Source organism: Phyllostomus hastatus, unplaced genomic scaffold (genome assembly GCF_019186645.2).
Source record: "Phyllostomus hastatus isolate PE091 unplaced genomic scaffold, TTU_PhHast_1.1 phas_scaffold_78, whole genome shotgun sequence".
In the NCBI taxonomy this organism is placed as follows: Eukaryota; Metazoa; Chordata; class Mammalia; order Chiroptera; family Phyllostomidae; genus Phyllostomus; species Phyllostomus hastatus.
The window spans coordinates 53982970-54004553 of record NW_025334041.1 but is presented as its reverse complement, the minus strand read 5'-3'; the positions used below and the strand labels follow the sequence as shown (position 1 = coordinate 54004553).

The window sequence follows — 21584 nt, the reverse complement described above, 5'->3', positions numbered from 1 at the left end:
TGCTTAAGATTTTGTAATAAAAGAGGAGCATTATTTGTACTGGACTCTATATATATACATAAAGGAAAGCTAACCAGACACTTAAAAGGGTCTAATCTCATATATTCCACACAAGAATATTTTCACCAATATATCCTCTAGAGCAAGGGACATAAAGGAAAGAATAAACAAATGGGACATCATCAAAATAAAAAGTTTCTGCATAGCTAAATACCATAAAAATGAAAGGGGAAATAGCCATACGGGAAAATATATTTGCCAATGATATCTTGGACAAAGGTTTGCTCTCCAAAATATAGATGTATAAAGAACTCACCTGACTCCACTCTAGGAAGACAAACAGTCCAATTAAAAAATGGGCAAAAGACCTGAACAGACACTTCTCCAAGGAGAACATACAGAGGGCACAGACACATATAAAAGGATGCTCAGCATCACTAGCCATCAGTGAGATGCACATTAAAACCACAATGAGATACCACTTTATATCTGTCAGAATGGCCATCACAAACAAATCAACAAACAAGTACTGGCGAGGTTGTGGAGAAAAGGGAACCCTAGTACACTGTTGGTGGGAATACAGACTGATGCAGCCACTGGAGAAAACAGTATGAAATTTCCTCAAAAAAAAATGGAACTGCCTTTTGACCTGTCAACTCCACTCCTGGGATATTAGTCTCAGAATCCTAAAACACAAATTTGAAAGAACCTATGCACCCCAATATTCATAGCAGCATTATGTACAATAGTCAAGTGCTGGAAACAGCCTAAGTGCCCATCAGTAAATGAGTGGATCGAAAAATTGTGGTACATTTACATGATAGAATACTACACTGCAGAAAGAAAAAAGGAACTCCTACCTTTTGTGATAGCATGGATGAATCTGGAGAGCATTATACTAAGTGAAGTAAGCCAGGCAGTAAAAGATAAATACCATATGATCTCACCTATAAATGGGACCTAATCAATAAAAACCTAATCACTTGTTTAAGTGAGCAAAACAGAACCAGAGACATGGAAATAAAGAACAAACTGACAGTGACCAGAGGGGAGGGGAAAGGGAGTAAGGGGGGAAAGAACAGAAGGGTCAAATCAAAGAACTTGTATCAAGTACCAATAGGCAAAGACAATAGGGTAGGAGGGGATTGAATGTGGAAGGTGGAGGTGGGTAGGGCAGGGGAGAGTAATGGGGGAAAAACAGGGACAACTATAATTGAATGACAATAAAAAAAAGAATTCTTTCTAAAGAAGTCAAACATAGAATGGTAGATTTTTTTTATCTTCAAAAGTACAAGTTTCAGCTTAACTCAACATTTATTTTTTTGCAAAAGAGTAGAAAGTATATCAAAGATATTCTCTAAACACATAAAGATGAACCAAACCTGAGTCCTCAGAGAGGACAAGATTATGGCTTTTTGATTTATATAATTAAATTCTCAATAGTTTTCATAAAAATGTTACTGATATTTAACTACTATTCTAAAATGTGTATTACTTAGATTGGGTATAATATTAAATTTACATTTACATTTTGAGGCCAATAATTTCAGGAAATATGAAACAAATTTCAGAGCTACTCTTTAAAAGAAATACTTAAACAATTGAGGAGGTGAAAAAATGTATAAATGATGCAAAATGATTCCCAGATTTTAATCTTAGTGATCAATATAAATTAAATCTTTTTATGGTTGAATCACCTTTATACACCCTGGCTCTTTGTTTATTTAATACAAACTTCGTAATAACACTTCTTACATTTCATGGCAATTATGTGGTATATTACTTTAGCTTGTACAGTTATTATAGCAACACATGTTCTACTCCGAATTATCTGAAAATATTTTTGGGGTGGGATGGAGAGTTTATTAAGAGATTTAGAAATCTGTTATGAGTTTTAAAAACCAGAAATTGTTAACCAACTCAAGTGAACTTAAATACTACAGTTTTAGTCATTCACGTGAACTGAAAGACTGGTAATGTGGAATTGATTTAAATTCCATAATTAAAATATTGTGTTTATAGTTTACATATTAAACATTAATTTATAGATCCAAAACCTTTATTGTTTTGGAACACAATGCTGATACTATTATTTGGAGGACATAATGGAAGCAGTGTGTTACTTTATGAAAAGCCTCTTTAAATATATTTTTTAAAGTTTTTGTCAAATGTTAACATAAGATGTCTTCTCAATCCCTTTGTATGCCTTTTAGGATCAACTTAGGAGAATTTAACGCTACAGGATAAAAGTCATCTGAGACCACCCACAAACACATAAAATACACATACACACACTCATTAGGTGATATAACAATTGAAATGTTTAATATTGCATGATTTATGAGGTCCTTTTAAGAATATAAGGAATCCTACAGGTTCTCTCCCTCCATTCCAGAAAAATATAGACACACATACACCTGGCTAATGCCTGACATCAGACCTCAACTAAGAGAAATGGACCCTAGGTTAATCAATATTCCCTTAAAAAAAAGAGACAATTTCCCTCTCAAGTCTCCAAAGGAGCATAAGACATGGCTAAATTTTGCTTTGTCTTATTTTGTTTTGTTTTGTTTCATCATGGTTCTAAAATTCTTTTAATGTCCCTGCTGTTGTAAAGTCATTCTAAAACATGAAAATATTCACTAGTGTTTGATCCTTTTTCTTGAAAAATTAATGCTATGATACTGGCCAACTTCATATAAAACCCACATGAGATCACTTTCAGGCTGCCCCTTCAGCCCAACAGCTATTTGATTTTGTCTCCCAAGCTTCTGGTCATATGGATATTCAGAAGAACTCAACTACAGACAATCTCATGTGGTAGAAACATATTTTTAAAATTTATTATGCTCAATACAAACTGTAACCATATAATTGTGGAGGTGGATAGGAACTTCTTGCCTGTTATAATAAAAGCAAGAATTATTATTATTAATATTATTAATATACTTTTGAGTAGTTTAAGTGTCTAAATAGCATTGCACACACAAGAAATCAATTCTAACTCAATTTCTCACATTTTAAGACTGATGATATTCTTAAAAACAAAAATGTCCAGGAAGAAACTAAAAACCCAGTAACTCCTGTGCTGTGGTAGTAAGATGAGCACTGGGTTTGAGTTCAGGAGACCTGACTCTGCTACTTAACTTACCCTGTAGCCATGAGAAGTTTTTTAAGCTCCTGAAGTCTATTTCCTCCTCTGTAATAAGACATACTACCTCATCCCTGACAGAATTTTTGTGAGGTTTAGAGTGAATCGGTCATCATCTGGCTTCCATTCTACACTTTAACCCACTTTCTCAACATGGATCCTATGCTTTGTTTGTACCTCCTTCAGGTTCTCTAAAGAAGTGTCACCTTAAGTCTTCCCCTTTTTTGATAAAATTTAATTAATAAACACTCAGAGAAACCTTACCTAACTACCTCCAAGTTGAACCACCTCATCCTCTAGGTTCTAAGATCAACTGGTACAAATATTTAATATTTATCTGTTTATTGACCCAGCCCCTGAATATATTCTACATTCCTTGAGTTCCTAAACTATGCCTTCCATCTTTTCCATCTCATCATGTATATCTAGCATATGCCTAACCCATAGCAAAATAAACAAACAAAAAAACCCTGAATGAAAGATTAAGTAAATATTTTTTCGTGACATATACAAAAATTGGCTTATTCATTTGTGATATAGCAGGGATTCAGTGTAGGTTAACTGAATCTGAAATCTAACCCATAGAAATAATGGGTCCTTTGCTGACAATGATATCACTTTGTTTTTGTGATTCAAATTTCTGAACAATAATTGCTAGTGATCATGAGATATGCTTTATGAAGAAATTTTAAAACATCATCAAATGAATCTCACATATGGTTAGCAATTCTGTGAAGGATATTTTATCTTGTTTGCATTAAGTTAACATCAAGGTCCTTGACCTTACAAATCCCATGAAATAGGCAAACTAACTTAACAAGACTTCAATATGTGTCAAAGCTAAATTGTTTATATGCTTTTCTCAAGTTTCTGCGTGCTCACTGAATTCAACTGCTTAGGAGTAGTATTTTCAAGTTATGCACACTTTCTGCTATTGATTACTTTGATTCTTTATTAAAATAATTATATCTTCTTGCCAAAAAGTCTATATTATGTTTCAAATAACAGTAAAGACATAGAAAGAAAACTGATTCCAAATAGTCATTTTCTGTAGCTAAAAATTACAGAAAACTTCTCCTGACTTGCCATAAATTTTAATTAGAACCATTCAAAAGAACAAATAATAGCAATAAAGCATGAAACAAATAAACCTTTAGAGTGAATCACAGTACTTCTAGGTATAAACAAATATGGAGGTTCTTGAATGAAGGAATTACTTGACAAAAGACTCAGACTGCAGGAAAATGATTATGTTGGCAGAAACATGCAGGATAGAATTTAAAGAAGAGAAACTAGAGTCAGGTGAGCAATTAGGTTAAAAATCTCCAGACACTGGGATTCTGGGAGCATGTGGTCCACGTCAAGGCTAAATGAGCTGTGTTTATACCGCTACATTTCCTGACCTTGGAAAACTCAACCTTTCATGTGCTTTTGAACACAAAATGATTATCTTAATAATTTCTGTAGTGAGGATGAAATTTATATTATACAACTCACTTGCTTTACTTCTATCACTGATAGGGTTTTTCCTTATAGGCTTCATTCTTACTGATATCAAAACAGACAAAAAATCTTTTAACTTGAATAGGAAAACTTCCTTTTTCTCCTTCCTTCTTTATAAGGTGGTATTGTCTGTGTGAAGAGGAGCATCTGGCTCCTTTAGTTTTCTCTGTTTTCTCTGGCTTGTGCTGAGATGTCCTACCATCTGCCCAATCTACTGGGAATCCTCTGCTAGTAACACTAATTGTTCTGATTTGGTTTTTAGGGTACTAGGCTGGCACCCACTGCTGGTGACCATGGAGCTTGACATTGTGCTTGGTGGTGAGATCCCAGTTTTTGGCATCCTTTGGTCCACTAGTCTTCCCAGAATGGAGTGAGTGGAGAGGGAATGGGGAAGAAGGCCTTAGCTGCTTTCTCTGCTGCACAGTGCAGTATGGAGGACTCCATTCAAATATCCTGAGTCTTCCCAATAGCCCTTGGCCCTCCACTGCCATGTTGGACATTTTGCCATGATAAAATCTGCTACCTCCCCAGGCTTTCCCCAAGTAAATGAAGGTATAAACTTCCAATGTTCTTGACTTAAGACAGATCTGAATATTTTACTTCTCCTTTTCCAGTTTCAAGAAGCCACCTTCAGATGCCAGGATATGGAAAAGAAGGTATTCTGTCAGTTTTCTTGATCTTCTTTTCTTTCAGTGGTTCTCTAGTACTGGGAGATTTGTTGTTTTCCTCATTGTGGGAACTTTCCATATGTACTGACCTATGCTGTGCTCCGCTCTGTTCTGCTCCATGATTTCTACACGAAGTTCTGATTTATAAGGAAATCATAACAAATGCCCCTCTTTCACTCTCAAAAAAATTTTTTTTAAAAAAGTAATTACTTCAAGACCATTATCTTGCTATAGATATTGCAAATCCTATCTGAAGGGTCAATGTCCAAATGAAGATTATTATTCTCAGCAGGATCTGTCCTTCCCAAGAAGTAATGGATGTTATTGATTTAATGAGTTGGAAAAATTCAGGAACAAGTAGGAACTTGGGATTATAATAATTATAGACAACTTATCTTCATACCCCCCCCCCCAAAAATCTATTAGGTGCATCTCATGACCAAATATTTAACCTCCAAAAATTCATTTCTATGAATTTACTTATTTATATTATACTAAGATTTAACTTAGGCCATTTTTTCCTTTTAAAAAATCTTTCCAATTACAGTTGACATTCAACTTATTTTACATTAGTTTCAGGTGCATAGCATAGTGGTTAGACGTTTATGTTACTTGAGTCATTCAAACTAGTTAACAAATTACTCCTAACAGAAATAAAGATTACAGATCCCTTCTCACTAAACAAAATAATCCAAAAACTACTGGCTTAAAAAAGGTTTTCCATTGTTAATATATTGGTAATAGACTGTAATAGAATATGGTTTCTACATAGAAACATAATCCATGATCAGTATAACCACATAATCAGTTTTGATAAGCATTAGTCTGAATTTATAATATTTAAACTATTTTAAGTCCGAAAGACTCTCAAATGATATCCTAAATAGCAATTTATCCTAACATTTTCATAATATTCCCTCTCTTTGGGAAATAATTGATCAAACCAGGTAGTCCAATCAAAGTAAATAATAAAAGCTAATATTGATTGATTGTGCCTATTACTTGCCAGGAACTGTTCTAATGCCATTTTATATATTATTTCAATTAATCTTCACTGCAATCTTTCAAGTTAAGTGTAGTAATTATTTTGGATTTTACAAATTAGTAAATGTACGCACAGAAAGGCTTAGTAGCCTTTTCAACACCCCCCAATGAATAAGAAGTGACTCAGAAGTTGAACCTGGGCAAACTCACTTCCTAGTCTTTACATTTAACCATGATCCTAAACTGCCTTGCAAGTACAGGAAATTGAGGGTGTTGTATTTACGCTGTGAAAAAGAAAAGAATAAGGCAGGAAGACTCTGCTGTCTTTATAAGGACAAAAGAAGGGACTGATATCCCATATTTAGAGCTGGCATGCATAATAATTCCTAGGACCATATGTTTCAAATGACCTGATCATTGGGTCTTTCATTTCTGATCATTTGACATTTTTAAACATGAATCATCTAATGAAAAAATTACAGAGCTTTCTTTTGAACACATTGTTTATTTGTCACCAAGAGATCTCAGATATACTTTAAACAAATTCAGTCTTTAAAAGAAAGACTACATACCCTCATGAATGGCATAATCCAAAAATAGGAATTATTTAAAACAGCTCTAACACCTTTTCTAAATTTTCTACATTGTGAAATGACAGCAGTGTCTCCCTTTCAACACTGCCTTCTAGTCAATGTAAAAAGAAATAAACCATCCCCACATGCTCATATTTGGTGTTTACTTTTCCATCAGTCATCTAAAACGGGATGTAGGAAAAGAGACGTGTCTGTCTCTGTTAGAGAGAGAAGAAAAGTGAAGGAAAGAAAATCTGATGCAACAAGGGAGTTGCCAGATTTGGAACTGATTGAAAGAGTTTTATGTCACCAAACATTTTTCAAAGGCCCATCAATCTGCAACTCTTTTTATAAACTAACCTGTAATGACTGGTGTTTCCACACATTTTCTTCACACACTTGCTTCTGAGTTTGCCAGTGCCTTTGATTTGAAAAAGAATTTCAAACTTTTGATGATCACACAGAACCTTTTGGCATCATGGAAAAGAATATTTAGATCAGAAAGACTTAAAGGAATGTAAACTAGAGTTCTAAGTAGTTTCAACTATCATTACAGAGATACTGAAAGTCACATTGCTGTGCTTACAAGTATGTTTATAAGTGATGCCATTTGTAACTCAGGCTAATTAAATGACAATTAAAAAGGATGAGAGAAAGAAAATACTGGATTAAGTGAATATTAAATGAAAAATATACATTTTATAGTATATCAAACACTAAGATAGACTCAAGCAAAATCATAATGTTCCTATTCAGATGCTTTGGCATCAAGGAAAAACCACCTCGGAAAGACCAACATACATTTACCATGACAGAAAAATTCCGGAATTAACAACATTGGTATAATTAGTAATCCCTGAGAAAATTCAAAGGAAGTACAGTAAGGAAATTTGTCACTTTCTGACTGGTTACTGCTGCTTCAGAAAATGAAGAGCACAGGAAACTATGGTTCAGAATGTACAGAGAGAAAAGGAAGGAATTCTTAACTGCCAAGTAACAGATTCCATTGTGAATATAAATCTCATTCCCTCTTCCCCATACTCAAACCACTGGTTCTCAAAAATTTTGTCCCCAGTCAGCAATGTGAACATCATCTAAGAACTTGTTAGAGATAGAAATTCTCAGGTCCTAACTAAGACCAACAGAGAAAAAAAAAACCCTCTTGAAATGAGGTCCAGTCATGTGTTTTAATAGAAATAAAAGATTATCTCAAAGCACATAAAAGCTTGAGATCCACTGCCTTAAATATACAATATGATTAGTAAAAAGTAGAGATGCTATTCTTTAGTGACTCATAAACTTTTAACCAGACTCATTAAGAAAAAAAGAGAGATGATTTAAATGAAATCAGAAATGAAAGAGGAGAAATAACAAATCTACAGAAATACAAAGAACTGTAAGAAAATATTATGACAACTATATACCAAGAAATTGGACAATCTGGACAAAATGCATACATTTTTATAAACATACAATCTCCCAAAACTGAGTCAGGAAGAATCAGAGAATCTGAATAGACAGATTACAAGTGAAATTAAAGCACAGTATTAAAAATGGAGCTACTACCCTTTGCAACAGCATGGATGGAACTGGAAAGCATTATGCTAAGTGAAATAAACCAGGCAGTGAAAGACAAATACCATATGATCTCACCTTTAACAGGAACCTAATCAACAAAACAAACAAACAAGCAAAATGTAACTAAAGACACTGAAATTGAGAACAGGCTGACAGTGACCAGAAGGGAGAGGGGAGGGAATTTCAGGGGAAAAAGGGAAGGGTTTGCAGGAACAAGTATAAAGGACACATGGACAAAAACTAGGGGTGGTGGAAATGGGAGGGAGGTGGAGAGGTCTGGGGGCGTGGGATGGGATGGGGGTAAAGGCAGGAAACTGTACTTGAACAACAATTTTAAAAGGAAAAGAAAAGACCAAACAATTAAAAATGGACAAAATAAACTAACAAGTACTTCAAAATGAAAGAAAAAAAACCCCTCTCAACAAACAAAAGACTTGGACTGGATAGCTTCACAGAAGAATTTTACCAAATACTCAAAGAAAAACTAAGGTCCATTTTTTACAAACAATTCCAAAAAATTCAAAAGGAGGGAAGATTCCCAAGCTCATTTTACAAGGTCAACACTATACCGCTTCCAAAACCAGATAAAGACACTGCAAAAAAAAGAAAATTATAGGCCAATACCCCTAATGTACATAGATGCTATAATACTTAAGAAAATATTAGCAAACTGAATATAGTAATACATTAAAGAGATCATATACCATGGTCAGGAGGGATTTATTCTGTGGATGCAAGGTTGTTACAATATCCATAAATCATTTAATATAATATACCACATAAACAAACCAAAGGATAAAAAAATTACATGATCACATCAATAGATGGAGAAAAAGCATTTGAAAAAATCCAGCATGGATTTATGATAAAAAACTCTCAAAGAGGGCATAGAGAGAACACATCTCAACATAATAAAGGCCATATATGACAAACCCACAGCCAACATCATACTTAAAGGGCAAACACTAAAAGCGTTTCCTTAAGATCAGGAACAAGATAGGGATGTCCATTTTCACCTCTCTTGTTCAACATAACACTGAAGTTCTAGTCACAGCAAACAGGAAGAAGAAATAAAAAGCATCCAATTGGAAAGGAAGAAAAACTGTCATTATTTGTAGGAGACATGATACTATATATAGAGAACCCTAAAAATTCCACCAAAAAAAGATTAGAACTGATAAATGAATTCAGTACAATGGGAGGTTACTAAATAAATATTCAGAAATGACTTGAATTTCTATATACCCATAATGAACTATGGAGGCGGGGGGTATTAAGAAAACAATCTCATTTGCAAATGCCTCAAAAAATACCTAGGAATAAATTTAAACAAGGATGTAAAATTCCTATACTAGGAAAATTATGAGAAGAAAGAAATTGATAAAAATACAATACAGTGGAAGCACATACCATGTTCACAATGAGAAGAATTAACATCATTAAATTGTCTGCATGACCCAAATGGATCTAGGGATTCAATGCAATTCCTATCAAGATGCCAATGACATATTTCACAGAACTAGAACAAATATCCCAAAAATTTATATGGAACTACAAAAGACCCCAAATAGCCACTGCAATCTTGAGAAAGAACAAAGTTGGAGAAATTATGCTGATGTCAAAATATACTATAAGGCCATAGTAATCAAAACAGCATGGAACTGGCATAAAAACATACATATAGACCAATGAAATAGAATAGAAAGCCCAGAAATAAATCTAAGCCTTCACGTTCAATCAATATTTAACAAATGAGGCAAGAACATACAATGGTGTAAAAATAATCAGATGGTGTTGGGAAATTAGGACAGATACAAGCAAAAAAATGAAACTACACCATCTTATACCATACACAAGAACATACACAAAATGGATTAAAGCCTTAAATGTTAAACTCGAAATCATAGACATCCTGGAAAAAATATAGACAATAAATTTCTCATAGCAGTATTTTTTTCTGATGTATCTCCTTGGGCAAGGGAACAAAAGAAAAAATAAACAAATGGGACTACATTCAACTAAAAACGTTTTGTACAGAAAAGAAGACCATCAACAAAATGAAGAGACAACCCACAAAATGGAAAAACACATTCACCAATACATATGATAAGGGGTTAATATTAAAAGTTTATAAAGAATTTATAAAACACAACACCAAAAAAAAAACAATCCAGTTTAAAAAATGGGCAAAGGACCTAAATAGACATTTCTCCAAAGACAACATACAGATGGCCAATAGGCATATGAAAAGATGCTTAATGTCACTAATCATCAAAGAAGTGAAAATTAAAACCACAATGCAATGTCACCTTATACCTGTCAGAATGACTATCATCCATAAATCAACAAGTAAGTGTTGGCAAGGATGTAGAGAAAAGGTAACTGTTGGTGGGAAGACAGATCGGTATAGCCACTGTGAAAAGTGGTATGGACTTACCTCAAAAAATTAAAAACAGAAATGCTTTCTGATCTAGTGATTCAACTTCTGGGAATTTATCTGAAAAAAAAAAAACCCTGAAACACCAATTCAAAAGAATATATGCACCCTTATGTTCATTGTAGCATTATTCACAATAGCCAAGATTTGGAATCAGCCCAAGTACCTGTTAGGAAATGAGTGGATAAAAAAGCTGTAGTACAGTGGGCTGGCCAACCTTCTGCTAAATCAGCACATGAGGTAGGATATGGTGCATTTTGTATATTTTGGAAAAAAACCTGATCTGCTGAAAATCGTGAAGAAAGGGCAGCTTTTACTTACAAATCAGAAGGAAGTTATTTTCCACCTACTGAGGATTAGAAGACCAGCTCACTCTTAGCATGTTCTGAAACAAATTAGAAGAGGAAGATGGCGACTAGGTAGGAGGGAGCAGATTCCACTTCCCCCTACACATGGGAGAAAAACCTAGCCAATCTACAGAGGAATGGAGCAAACAGTCAACAGTACCAAGGCATATATGAAAATAAGAGGCCAAAAATTGTAGGGGACACTAGCGGAAACCAGAGGGTAAGGACAGTGCTTCAGGACAATAAGGTCCCAGGGATCAGAGCAGGAACCAGGGCAGCTGCAGCCTCAGGCCTGGTGCTTCCACAGGGTCCTTGGGAGAGCTGGGTCAACTGCTCCCTCCCTGGACAAACAAGGTTTAAGCAGCACCATTAAAGACCTGGTTGCTTGAAGTTGCAGAGAGGAGAATAAGGACTAAGTGGCAAACACACAGGGGTTGTGAACACCCAGGGGGTCTGTGGACGCCAGTTTGGGAGAGTTGAGAGTCATGCAGTGACAGGCCCTGACCCCCATAGTCACCAGTCTGGCTGGAAAATTGGGCTGTATGGAGCGGCAGCCTTGAGCAGGAGGAATTTCTAAAAAAGAAAAACTGTTTGGGGAATTCTCCTGCAACAGTCACTCTGGCCTCCTCCACACCCAGCAGCAATCTCGAGTCTGCCTGGAAGTTTGCACAGAAGTCCCTGCGCACCCACCACAACACTGGGAAGAGTGCACGCTAAAACCTACAGGACAAAGGCAGCCTGGCTGAGCGCGCAAATGCCCACACCCCAGCCCACAGCAGTAACTCAGGGGAAAGAGTGACTTGAGGAAGACCTGGATCCCACACCCAAGGCACTGGGCAGAGAAACCAGGCTAGCTCTGGGGAGAGTGCACCAGTCAGGTTGAGTGCAGATCCTGAAGGGAGAAAAGCCATACAAATCACCCCTCAGCCTGCTGCAGTCAGCAAGACTAGAAAAACCAGTTTTGGACAGTTTGAAACCAACAAGAGGTTTCTTGTTTGTTTTTTTGTTTGTTTTTTAAAGTAATCTTTTACTTTTTAAATTTTTATTATTATTTTATCTTTTAATTCCTTTTTCCTCTCTTTCCTTCTTTCTTATTTTATTCCTTCTACCTTTCTTCACAATTTTATCTACCTCCCTTCTTCTGCTTTTTTTTTTAAATACCTAAAAGTGCCCTGGCTGGTGTAGCTCAGTGGATTGAGCCCAGGCTGGGAACCAAAGTGTCCTAGGTTCGATTCCCAGCCAGGGTACATGCCTGGGTTGCAGGCCATAACCCCCAGCAACTGAACATCGATGCTTCTCTCTCTCTCTCCCTCTATCTCCCTCCCTTCCCTCTATAAAAATAAATAAATAAAATCTTAAAAAAATACCTAAAAGTGAGACAGAAAAACCCCTGGAACTGTGAAAAGACCACAGTTGGAGCCAAAGAGGGAGCATCACAACATCTGAGACAGGGAAACAAATTTCACTTTGCTACTACAGAGAACCTGGAAACCATTGCATATTTGTATTATTATTTTTTCATTATTCTTACATTCTTTATTTTACTAGTATTTTTGTATTCCTCTTCTTTCTGTGTAGTCTCCTTTGCTAGGCTGATTATATTGTATCATTTGACAGGTTTGCTCTGATCTCTCTTTCATAATGTATTGCTAATTTATGGTCCTTCATTTCACTTGTGACCCATTAGCACATTACTCAAGGTCCTATACTCCCTATTCTTATATCTAGATCACATAGATACTGTCATATGATTGTTGCTCTAATATTATTGTAAATATTAACCTTTCCATGCAATTGTAAATACTTCACAACACCCCTCCCAGATCTTAGCCCACTTTACAGTTTCCTGAACTCTATTAACGTAGTGGTTAATGCTATTCTCTCACACACTACACCTATTTACTATCCTTTATTCTCACCTTACCTCAGAATCTGACCTCCCACAACCTCCCTGCTTTCTAGATCCAACTCACAATCCTTCCTTCCCCAACAAGAGTTTATCTTCCTTCCACCCTTTATAAAAATGGGCTAGCTGGGTGGAAAATCATGGTTAATGCTATCCATAGCCAAAGGATCTCCTATCTCTTCTCTACCAGTTGCTGTTGTAGATATCATAGACTACTCTCTTGTTGTCTTAAACCATTTTGCCTTCCCCCTCCAAATGGTGACAAAAAACAGTAGGTAGAAGCGGTGAACACCAGGATACCCACTGGAAGAGGAAACCCAACAACAAAGGAACCACCAATGGGTAAAACCAGAAGAAGGTGAAGGCTGGAGTGGAAACCACACAAACCTCAATCCAGGACTTATCTGGAAATACAACTAAATGAAGTGGAGAAATTACCCAAAACAAACAACTGAACAAGAGCAAGAGAGAATCCTGAAAACCTTGTACACATGGAAGAACCAGCTTCAACACAACCTGCCCTCACCAGCACAAGAAAATGAAAGGATGGTGGGCAGAATAACCCTCAGTTAACCAACTGGTGGAAGGACCCACCAAAGAAAGACCCAACAACAATCAAAACCCAAAGACAAACACAAAGCCAACTTAAACAGCAGCCCAAGACCAGTGAGCTCGGGTGATCAAGGAGACTGCACCACTGAATCTCACAGGTAGTCTAACACAGAAGTTCACACCATAAACCCAGGGAGCCAGAACAGATCAATTTAAGAAGCTCAAGCTAACAAAAAAAGTCTCAGCAAAAAATGGGAAGACAAAGAAACAATCTCCAAAAGGAACAAAAAAATGGAAGCCTCAGAAAGAATGCTAAGTGAACTAGAGGCAACTCAACTATCAGATATAGACTTCAAAGCAATGGTTATCAGGAAGCTCAATGAGCTCACAATGAATTACCAGAAACTACAGGGACTACAAACTCACTGCAAACTATATCAGCATGAAAAAGGAAATAGAAACTATCAACAAGGGCCAAGAGGAAATGAAGAATACAGTTTCTGAACTGAAGAACACAGTAGAAGGAATCAAAAGCAGGACTGATGAAGCAGAAGATTGGAACAGTGAGATGGAGGACAAAGGAGAAAAAAACACCCAAAAGGAGCAAGAAAAAAAAAAGAGGCTCAGAAAGAATGAAGAGGAATTAAGGAAACCCAAGACAATATGAAACGTAATAATTTCTGTATAACAAGGATACCAGAAGGAGAAGAAGAAGAGCAAGGGGTAAAAAACCTATTTGATAAAGTAAAGATGGAAAACGTCCCTAATTTGATGAGAGAAAGTCACACAAATCCAGGAAACACAGAGAGTCCCAATCAGGAGGAACCCAAAGAGGCCCAGATCAAGACATATCATAACTAAAATGGCAAAATTTCAAGACAAAGAGAGAATCTTAAAGGCAACAAAGGAGAAACAGGAAGTAACATATAATGGAACCCCAAGAAGGTTAGCAGCTGACTTCTCAATGGAAATACTCCAAGCCAGAAGAGAATGCAAAGGAATATTCTAAGAAATGAGAACCAGAGGCCTGCAACCAAGGCTACTTTACCCAGCAAGGCTCTCATTCAAGATAGAAGGCCAAATAAGGAGCTTCCCAGACAAAAGAAATCTAAAAGAATACACCTCCACCAAACCACCTCTGCAAGACATGCTAAAGGAACTGTTCTAAGGAAAGGAAAAAGAAGAGAGACAGAGAGGGAGGAACACAGGTATAAAAATGGCAATGAATAAGTACCTATCAATAATAACTTTAAATGTACATGCAATAAATGCTCCAATCCAAAGACAGAGATTAGCTAAATGGATAACAAAACATGACCCACACATATGCTGCCCACTAGAGACCCACCTCAAGACAAAAGACCTACACAGACTGAAAGTAAAGGACTGGAAGCAAGTTTTCCAAACAAACAGACAGGAAAAAAAGCAGCCAGGATAGCAATGCTTACAACAGACAAAACAGACTTCAAAAGAAGGGCCATAAAGAGAGACCCAGGAGATCACTGCACAATACTCAAGGGAAGAATCCACCAAGAAGGCATGAACATTGTAAATATATATGCACCCAACATAGCAGCACCCGACTACATGAAGAAAATCTTAAAAGACTTCAAGAAAGATATTGACAGCAACATAATTGTAGTAGGGAATTTCAATACCCCACTGTCAAAAATGGATAGATCTTCCAAACAAAATATCAACAAGGATATTGTGCCATTGAACAATACCATTGGTGAAATGGACTTAACTGATATATACAGAGCCCTCCATCTCAGAGAAGCTAAATATACATTCTTTTCAAATGTACATGGAACATTTTCAAAGATAGACCACATGATAGGACACAGAACAAGCCTCAAGAATTTCAAGAAAATTGAAATCATACCAAGCATTTTCTCGGATCACAAGGGACTGAAGCTAGAAACCAACCCCAAGGAAAAAACCCAAAACACTCAAAATCATGGAGATTAAATAGCATGATATTAAACAATGAATGGGTCAAGAATGAAATTAGGGAAGAAATCAAAAGGTTTCTGGAAACAAATGAAAATGAAATCACAACAACCCAAAACTTATGGGACACAGCAAAGGCAGTCCTGAGAGGAAAGTTCATAGCAATACAGGCATACATGAAAAAGATAGAAACATTTCAAACAAACAATTGAACCCTACAAAAACTTGAGGAACAAGAACAAAGACAGCCCAGAGCAAGTAGAATGAAGGAAATAACCAAGATCAGAATTAAATAACATAGAGACTAAAAGCACATTTCTAAGGATATATTAACCCAAGAAGTGGTTCTCTGAAAAGATAAACAAAATTGACAAGATTTTAAGCAGGCTCATCAAGAAAAAAAAAAGAGAGGGGAACCAAATAAATACAATTAGAACTGAAAGAGGAGAGATTACAACTGACACCACAGAAATACAAAGGACTGTAAGAAATTACCATGAAGAATTGGATGCCAAGAAATTTGAAAACCTAGGTGAAATGGACACATTTCTAGAAAAAATATACTCTTCCAAAACTCAATGAAAAAGAAGCAGAAAGCCTGAACACACCAATAACAGCAAAAGAAATTGAAGCAGCAATAAAAAAACTCCAAACACACAAAAGCCCTGGACCAGATGGTTTCACAGGAGAATTCCATAAAGCATCTAAGGAAGAGATAATTCCATATCCCTCACAGACTGCTCCAGAAAATCCGAAATCATGGAAGACTCCCAAATGTTTTTATCAAGCCAGCAACATCCTAATCCCAAAACCAGATAAAGACACAACAAAGAAAGAAATCTTCAGGCCAGTACCGCTAACGAACACAGAAGGTAAAATCCTCGACAAAATACTGGCAAACCACATCCAACAATACATTAAAAAGATCATACACCATGACCAAGTGGGATTCATCCCAGGGATGCAAGGGTGATACAATATTCGCAAATCAGTAAATGTAATACATCACATAAGCAAAAACAAAGACAAAAGTCACATGATCATATCCACAGATGAGGAAAAATCATTTGATAAACTACAGCACCAGTTTATGATAAAAACACGGTAAAGTGGGAATAGAGGGAGCATTCCTCAACATAGTAAAGGCCATATATGCGAGACCTACAGCCAACATCCTACTGAATGGGCAAAAACTAAAATCTTTTCCACTAAGATTAGGTCCACTTTCACCACTTCTATTCCATATATTACTGGAAGTTTTAGCCACAGCAATCAGACAAGAAAAGGAAATCAAAGGCATCTAAATCAGAAAGGAGGAAACAAAAATGGTCATTGCTTGCAGATGGCATGATAGTATACTAGAAAATCATATAGGCTCCACCAAAAAAACCCACTTGTCCTAATAAATGAATTTGGCAAAACAATGGGATACAAAGTCAATATCCAGAAATCAAAGGCATTTTTGTATACCAACAATGAAACAGAAGAAGCAGAAATCAAGAATAAAATCCCATTTGATATAGCAAAAAGAAAAACAAAATACCTAGGAATAAACCTAACCAAGGAGGTAAAAGACCTGTATGGAGAAAACTATACAACACTGAAGAAAGAAATCAAGGAAGACACAAACAAATGGAAACATATACCGTGTTCATGAGTGGGAAGAATTAACATCATCAAAATGGCCATACTACCCAAAGCAATTTACAGATTCAATGCAATACCTATTAAAGTACCAATGGCATATTTCACAGGCATAGAAAAAACACTTCAAAAATGTATATGGAACCATAAATGACCCCAAATAGCTGCTGCAATTTTGAGAAAGAAAAGCAAAGTAGGTGCAATCACAATACCTGACACCAAACTGTACTACAAGGATACTGTAATCTAAACAGCCTGGTACTGGCATAGAAACCAGCATATGGACCAACAGAACAGAACAGAGAGCCCAGAAATGAACCCAAGTCTCTACAGTCAATTAATATTCGACAAAGTGGGCAGCAACATAAAATGAAGTAAAAATAGCCTATTCAACAAATGGTGTTGGGAGAACTGGAGAGCTATGTGAAAAAAATGAAATCCAATCACCAACTTACACAATACACAAGAATAAATTCAAGGTAGATAAAAGATTTAAATATAAACCATGACACCATAAAAGTCCTAGAGAAAAACATAGGAAGGAAAATTTCAGACATTCCATGCACCAATATTTTCACCAATATATCCCCATAGAGCAAAAGACATAAAGGAAAGGATAAACATATGGGATCTTATCAAAATAAAAAGCTTCTGCATGACTAAAGAAAACAATATTAAAATAAAAAGAGCACCAACTGTATGGGAAAACATATTTGCCAATGATACCTCAGGCAAGGGTTCATTTTCCAAAATATATAAGGAACTTACACGACTCCACTCTAAAAAGAAAAGCAACCCAATTGAAAAATGGGCAAAGGGCTTGAGCAGACCCTTCTCCAAGAAGGACAGACATACAGAGGATCCAGAGATACATGAAAGGATGTTCAGTATTGCTAGATATCAGAGAGATGCAAATTAAAACCACAGTGAGATACCACTTCACACCAGTCAGAATGGCCATCATAAACAAAGCAACAAACAACAAATGCTGGAGAAGCTGTGGGGAAAAGGGGACCCTAGTGCACTGGTGGTGGGATTGCAGACTGGTACAACCACTATGGAAAACACTATGGAATTTTATGAGAAAAGTAAAAATGGATTTTCCTTTTGACCCAGCAATTCCCCTGCTAAGATTATATCCTAAGAACCCTGAAACACCAATCCAAAAGAACCTAGGCACCCCAATGTTCATAGCAGCACAATTTACAATAGGCAAATGTTGGAAGCAACCTAGGTGCCCATCAGTAAATGAATGGATCAAAAAACATTGGTACATGTACACAATGGACTTCTATGCAGCAGAAATAAAGAAGGATCTCCTACCCTTTGCAATAGCATGGATGGAACTGGAAAGCATTATGCTACGTGAAATAAACCAGGCAGTGAAAGACAAATACCATATGATTTCACCTTTAACAGGAACCTAAACAACAAAACAAACAAACCAGCAAAATATAACCAAAGGCACTGAAATATAGAACAGGCTGACAGTGACCAGAAGGGAGAGGGGTGGGAATTTCAGGGGAAAAGGGGAAGGGTTTACAGAAACAAGTACAAATTACACATGGACAAAAACTAGGGGTGGTGGAAATGGGAGGGAGGTGGGTAGTACTGGGGGTGGTGGGCTGGAATGGGAGTAACAGGCAGAAAACTGTACTTGAACAACAATTAAAATAAAATTAAGAAATAAAAAAAGCTGTAGTACCTTTACACAATGGAATACTCCTTGGCTGTAAAAAAAAAGAGAAAAATTTACCCTTCTTGATGCATGGATGGACCTGGAGCACATTATGTTAAGTGAAATAAGCCAGTCACAGAATGAGAAATACTATATGATTCCACTCTTACTCGAAGTCTAATTAACAAAATGAACTAACAAACAAATAGAAACTGACTCATAGCTGTCAGAGGGGAGGGGTAGGAGGGCTGGGTAAAAAAAAGGTGAAGGTATTAAGCAAAACAAACAAACAAACAAAAAGGTCATAGACAAACACCAGTATAATCATTACTAGTGGGAAATGCATATCAGAGGAAACAGGAGAGGGTAAATAGAGGATAAATAGTGATTTAAAGAGACATTATTAGGTGGTAAGAACACAGCACAATATGCAAATGAGGTTTTATAGAATTGTATACCTTAAACCAATATAATTTTGTTAATAAATGTGACCCCAATACATTCAGTTAAAGAAAAAGAGTTATTGAGGGCTTACTATGAGGTAAGCACTGTTCATGACATATTACTTGTATCTGCTTATTTAATCCTTGTGGAAACCTTATAAGCATTATGCTCATGTAATTTGTTAGCTAGAAAGGGCACAATGAATACAAGTTACCAAAAAATAGTGCTATTATAAGAAGTGTTTTATTTTTTATTATGACTTTTTTTTCTCATTATGATTCCCTATAATAATGCAGTACACTATATAGTGGTAATTTAAAATTTTTTGTGTTTTAATTACAGTCTACATTCAATATTATTTTGTATTAGTTTCAGGTGCAGAACACAGCAGTTATATACACATATACTTTACAAAGTGGTCCCTCTGATATTTCAAGTATGCACCTGGCACCATATGTACTTATTATATTATTAGTGATTATATTACCTATGTTGTACTCTACATTCCCATGACTATCTTGTAACTACCAATTTGTAGTTACTGATATCTTCACTTTTTTCACTCTGCTACACACCTCACCTCTGGAAACCATCTATCTGATCTCTGTATTTATGAATCCATTTCTATTCTTTTTCATTTATTTTGCTCTTTAGATGCCACATAGAAGTAAAATCATATGGTACAATATTTATCTTTCTCTAACTTATTTTACTGAGCATAATACCTACTAGTTCAATTCATGCTGTCCAAAATGGTAAGATTTCATTCTTTTTTAATAGCCAAGTAAGAGTGTAATAGAGTTTCTTGAATGTGTATCAACCAATAGCAACAGAGGAATAAACAGTAGGAGGCTTGAAAAGTAGATTTTCATGTGCCTTAAAAGTAACTTTTACTGGTAAAAATCTTCACAAAATTTTGAAATTTTTCTTGAAAGGCAGGTGAAAGTCTAATTTTTTCCTGAATCACTTCTTGAATTGGTTCCATTCCGACATCCTTCATTATTGTCCAGAATGGGAGTTGGACTCAGTCCATCTGAGTCTCTGACCAGAGACACTGAACAGTTTTGCTGATGAGTAAGATGCCAGATATTAAAACTAACTTGTCAGATCCTATCAGCACCAAAACATGATTTTTTCAAATCCCTGTTCCAATAACCTTATGTTACCAATGGATATTCTTAGTGCTAGTGGACAGAAAATATAAAATAGTTCAAAATATAAAACATGATTGATTGTGTCTAAGTAAATGACATCTAAAATCAGGAAATAAATAGCAGCCTCTGTTTACGTCCTTAAAACCTGAACAGACTGAAAACAGCTACTGATACTGAAGCAGCAATTAAAAAAAAAAAAACCCAGCACATAAAATCCCTGGACCTGATGGTTTCACAGGAGAATTTTAAAAAACATTTAAGAAAGAGTTAACCCCTATCTTTCTCAGACTACTCCAAAAAATCCAAGAAGAGGGAAAACTCCTAAACTCTTTTTACAAAGCCAGCTTCATCCTAATTACAAAACCAGATAAAGACACAACAAAGAAGTAAAACTACAAGCCAATATCGCTGATGAATATAGACGTTAAAATCCTCAACAAAATACTGGCAAACCACATCCAGAAATACATCCAAAAGATCATACACCATGATCAAGTGGAGTTTATCCCAGAGATGCAAGGATGGTTAAATATTTGGAAGACATTAAATGTAATACCTCACATAAAAAAAAGGAAAGACAAAAATCACGTGGTCATATCAATAGATGCGGAAAAAGCATTTGATAAGGTACAGCAACCATTTATGATAAAAATACTCAGTGAAGTGGGAATAGAGGGTGCATACATCATCATAATAAAGCTATACATGAGAAACCTACAGCCAACATCATACTCAATGGGCAAAATCTAAAAGCTTTCCCACTAAATCAGCAACAAGACAAGTCAGTCCACTTTCACTTCTATTCAACATAGTATTGGAAGTCATAGTCACAGCAATCAGACAAGAAAAAGAAATGAAAGCTATCTGAAATGGAGAGCAGGAAACAAAACTGTCATTGTTTACAGATGACATTATAGTGTACACAGAAAATCCTATAGACTCCACCAAAAAACTACTCAACCTAATAAGTGAATTTGGCAAAACAGTGGGATACAAGTCAATATTCAGAAATT

At 35.9% G+C, this 21584-nt stretch overlaps 1 protein-coding gene across 13 annotated transcripts in view; it reads right to left on the bottom strand.

Moving 5' to 3' along the window:
* The window catches only part of SUGCT (succinyl-CoA:glutarate-CoA transferase), a 1092359-nt gene that overhangs the window by 467177 nt on the left and 603598 nt on the right, over positions 1-21584 (bottom strand). For 2 of the 13 annotated variants that reach the window (XM_045828740.1, XM_045828744.1), the window contains exon 13: positions 19001-19025. The exons of 10 other annotated variants lie outside the window; for them this stretch is intronic. In XM_045828740.1, coding sequence (XP_045684696.1) covers positions 19001-19025 — 25 coding nt within the window. Of the gene's footprint in view, positions 1-7242; positions 7300-19000; positions 19026-21584 lie in introns of those variants that run through there. One more of the 13 variants, XM_045828752.1, reaches the window with a different exon arrangement.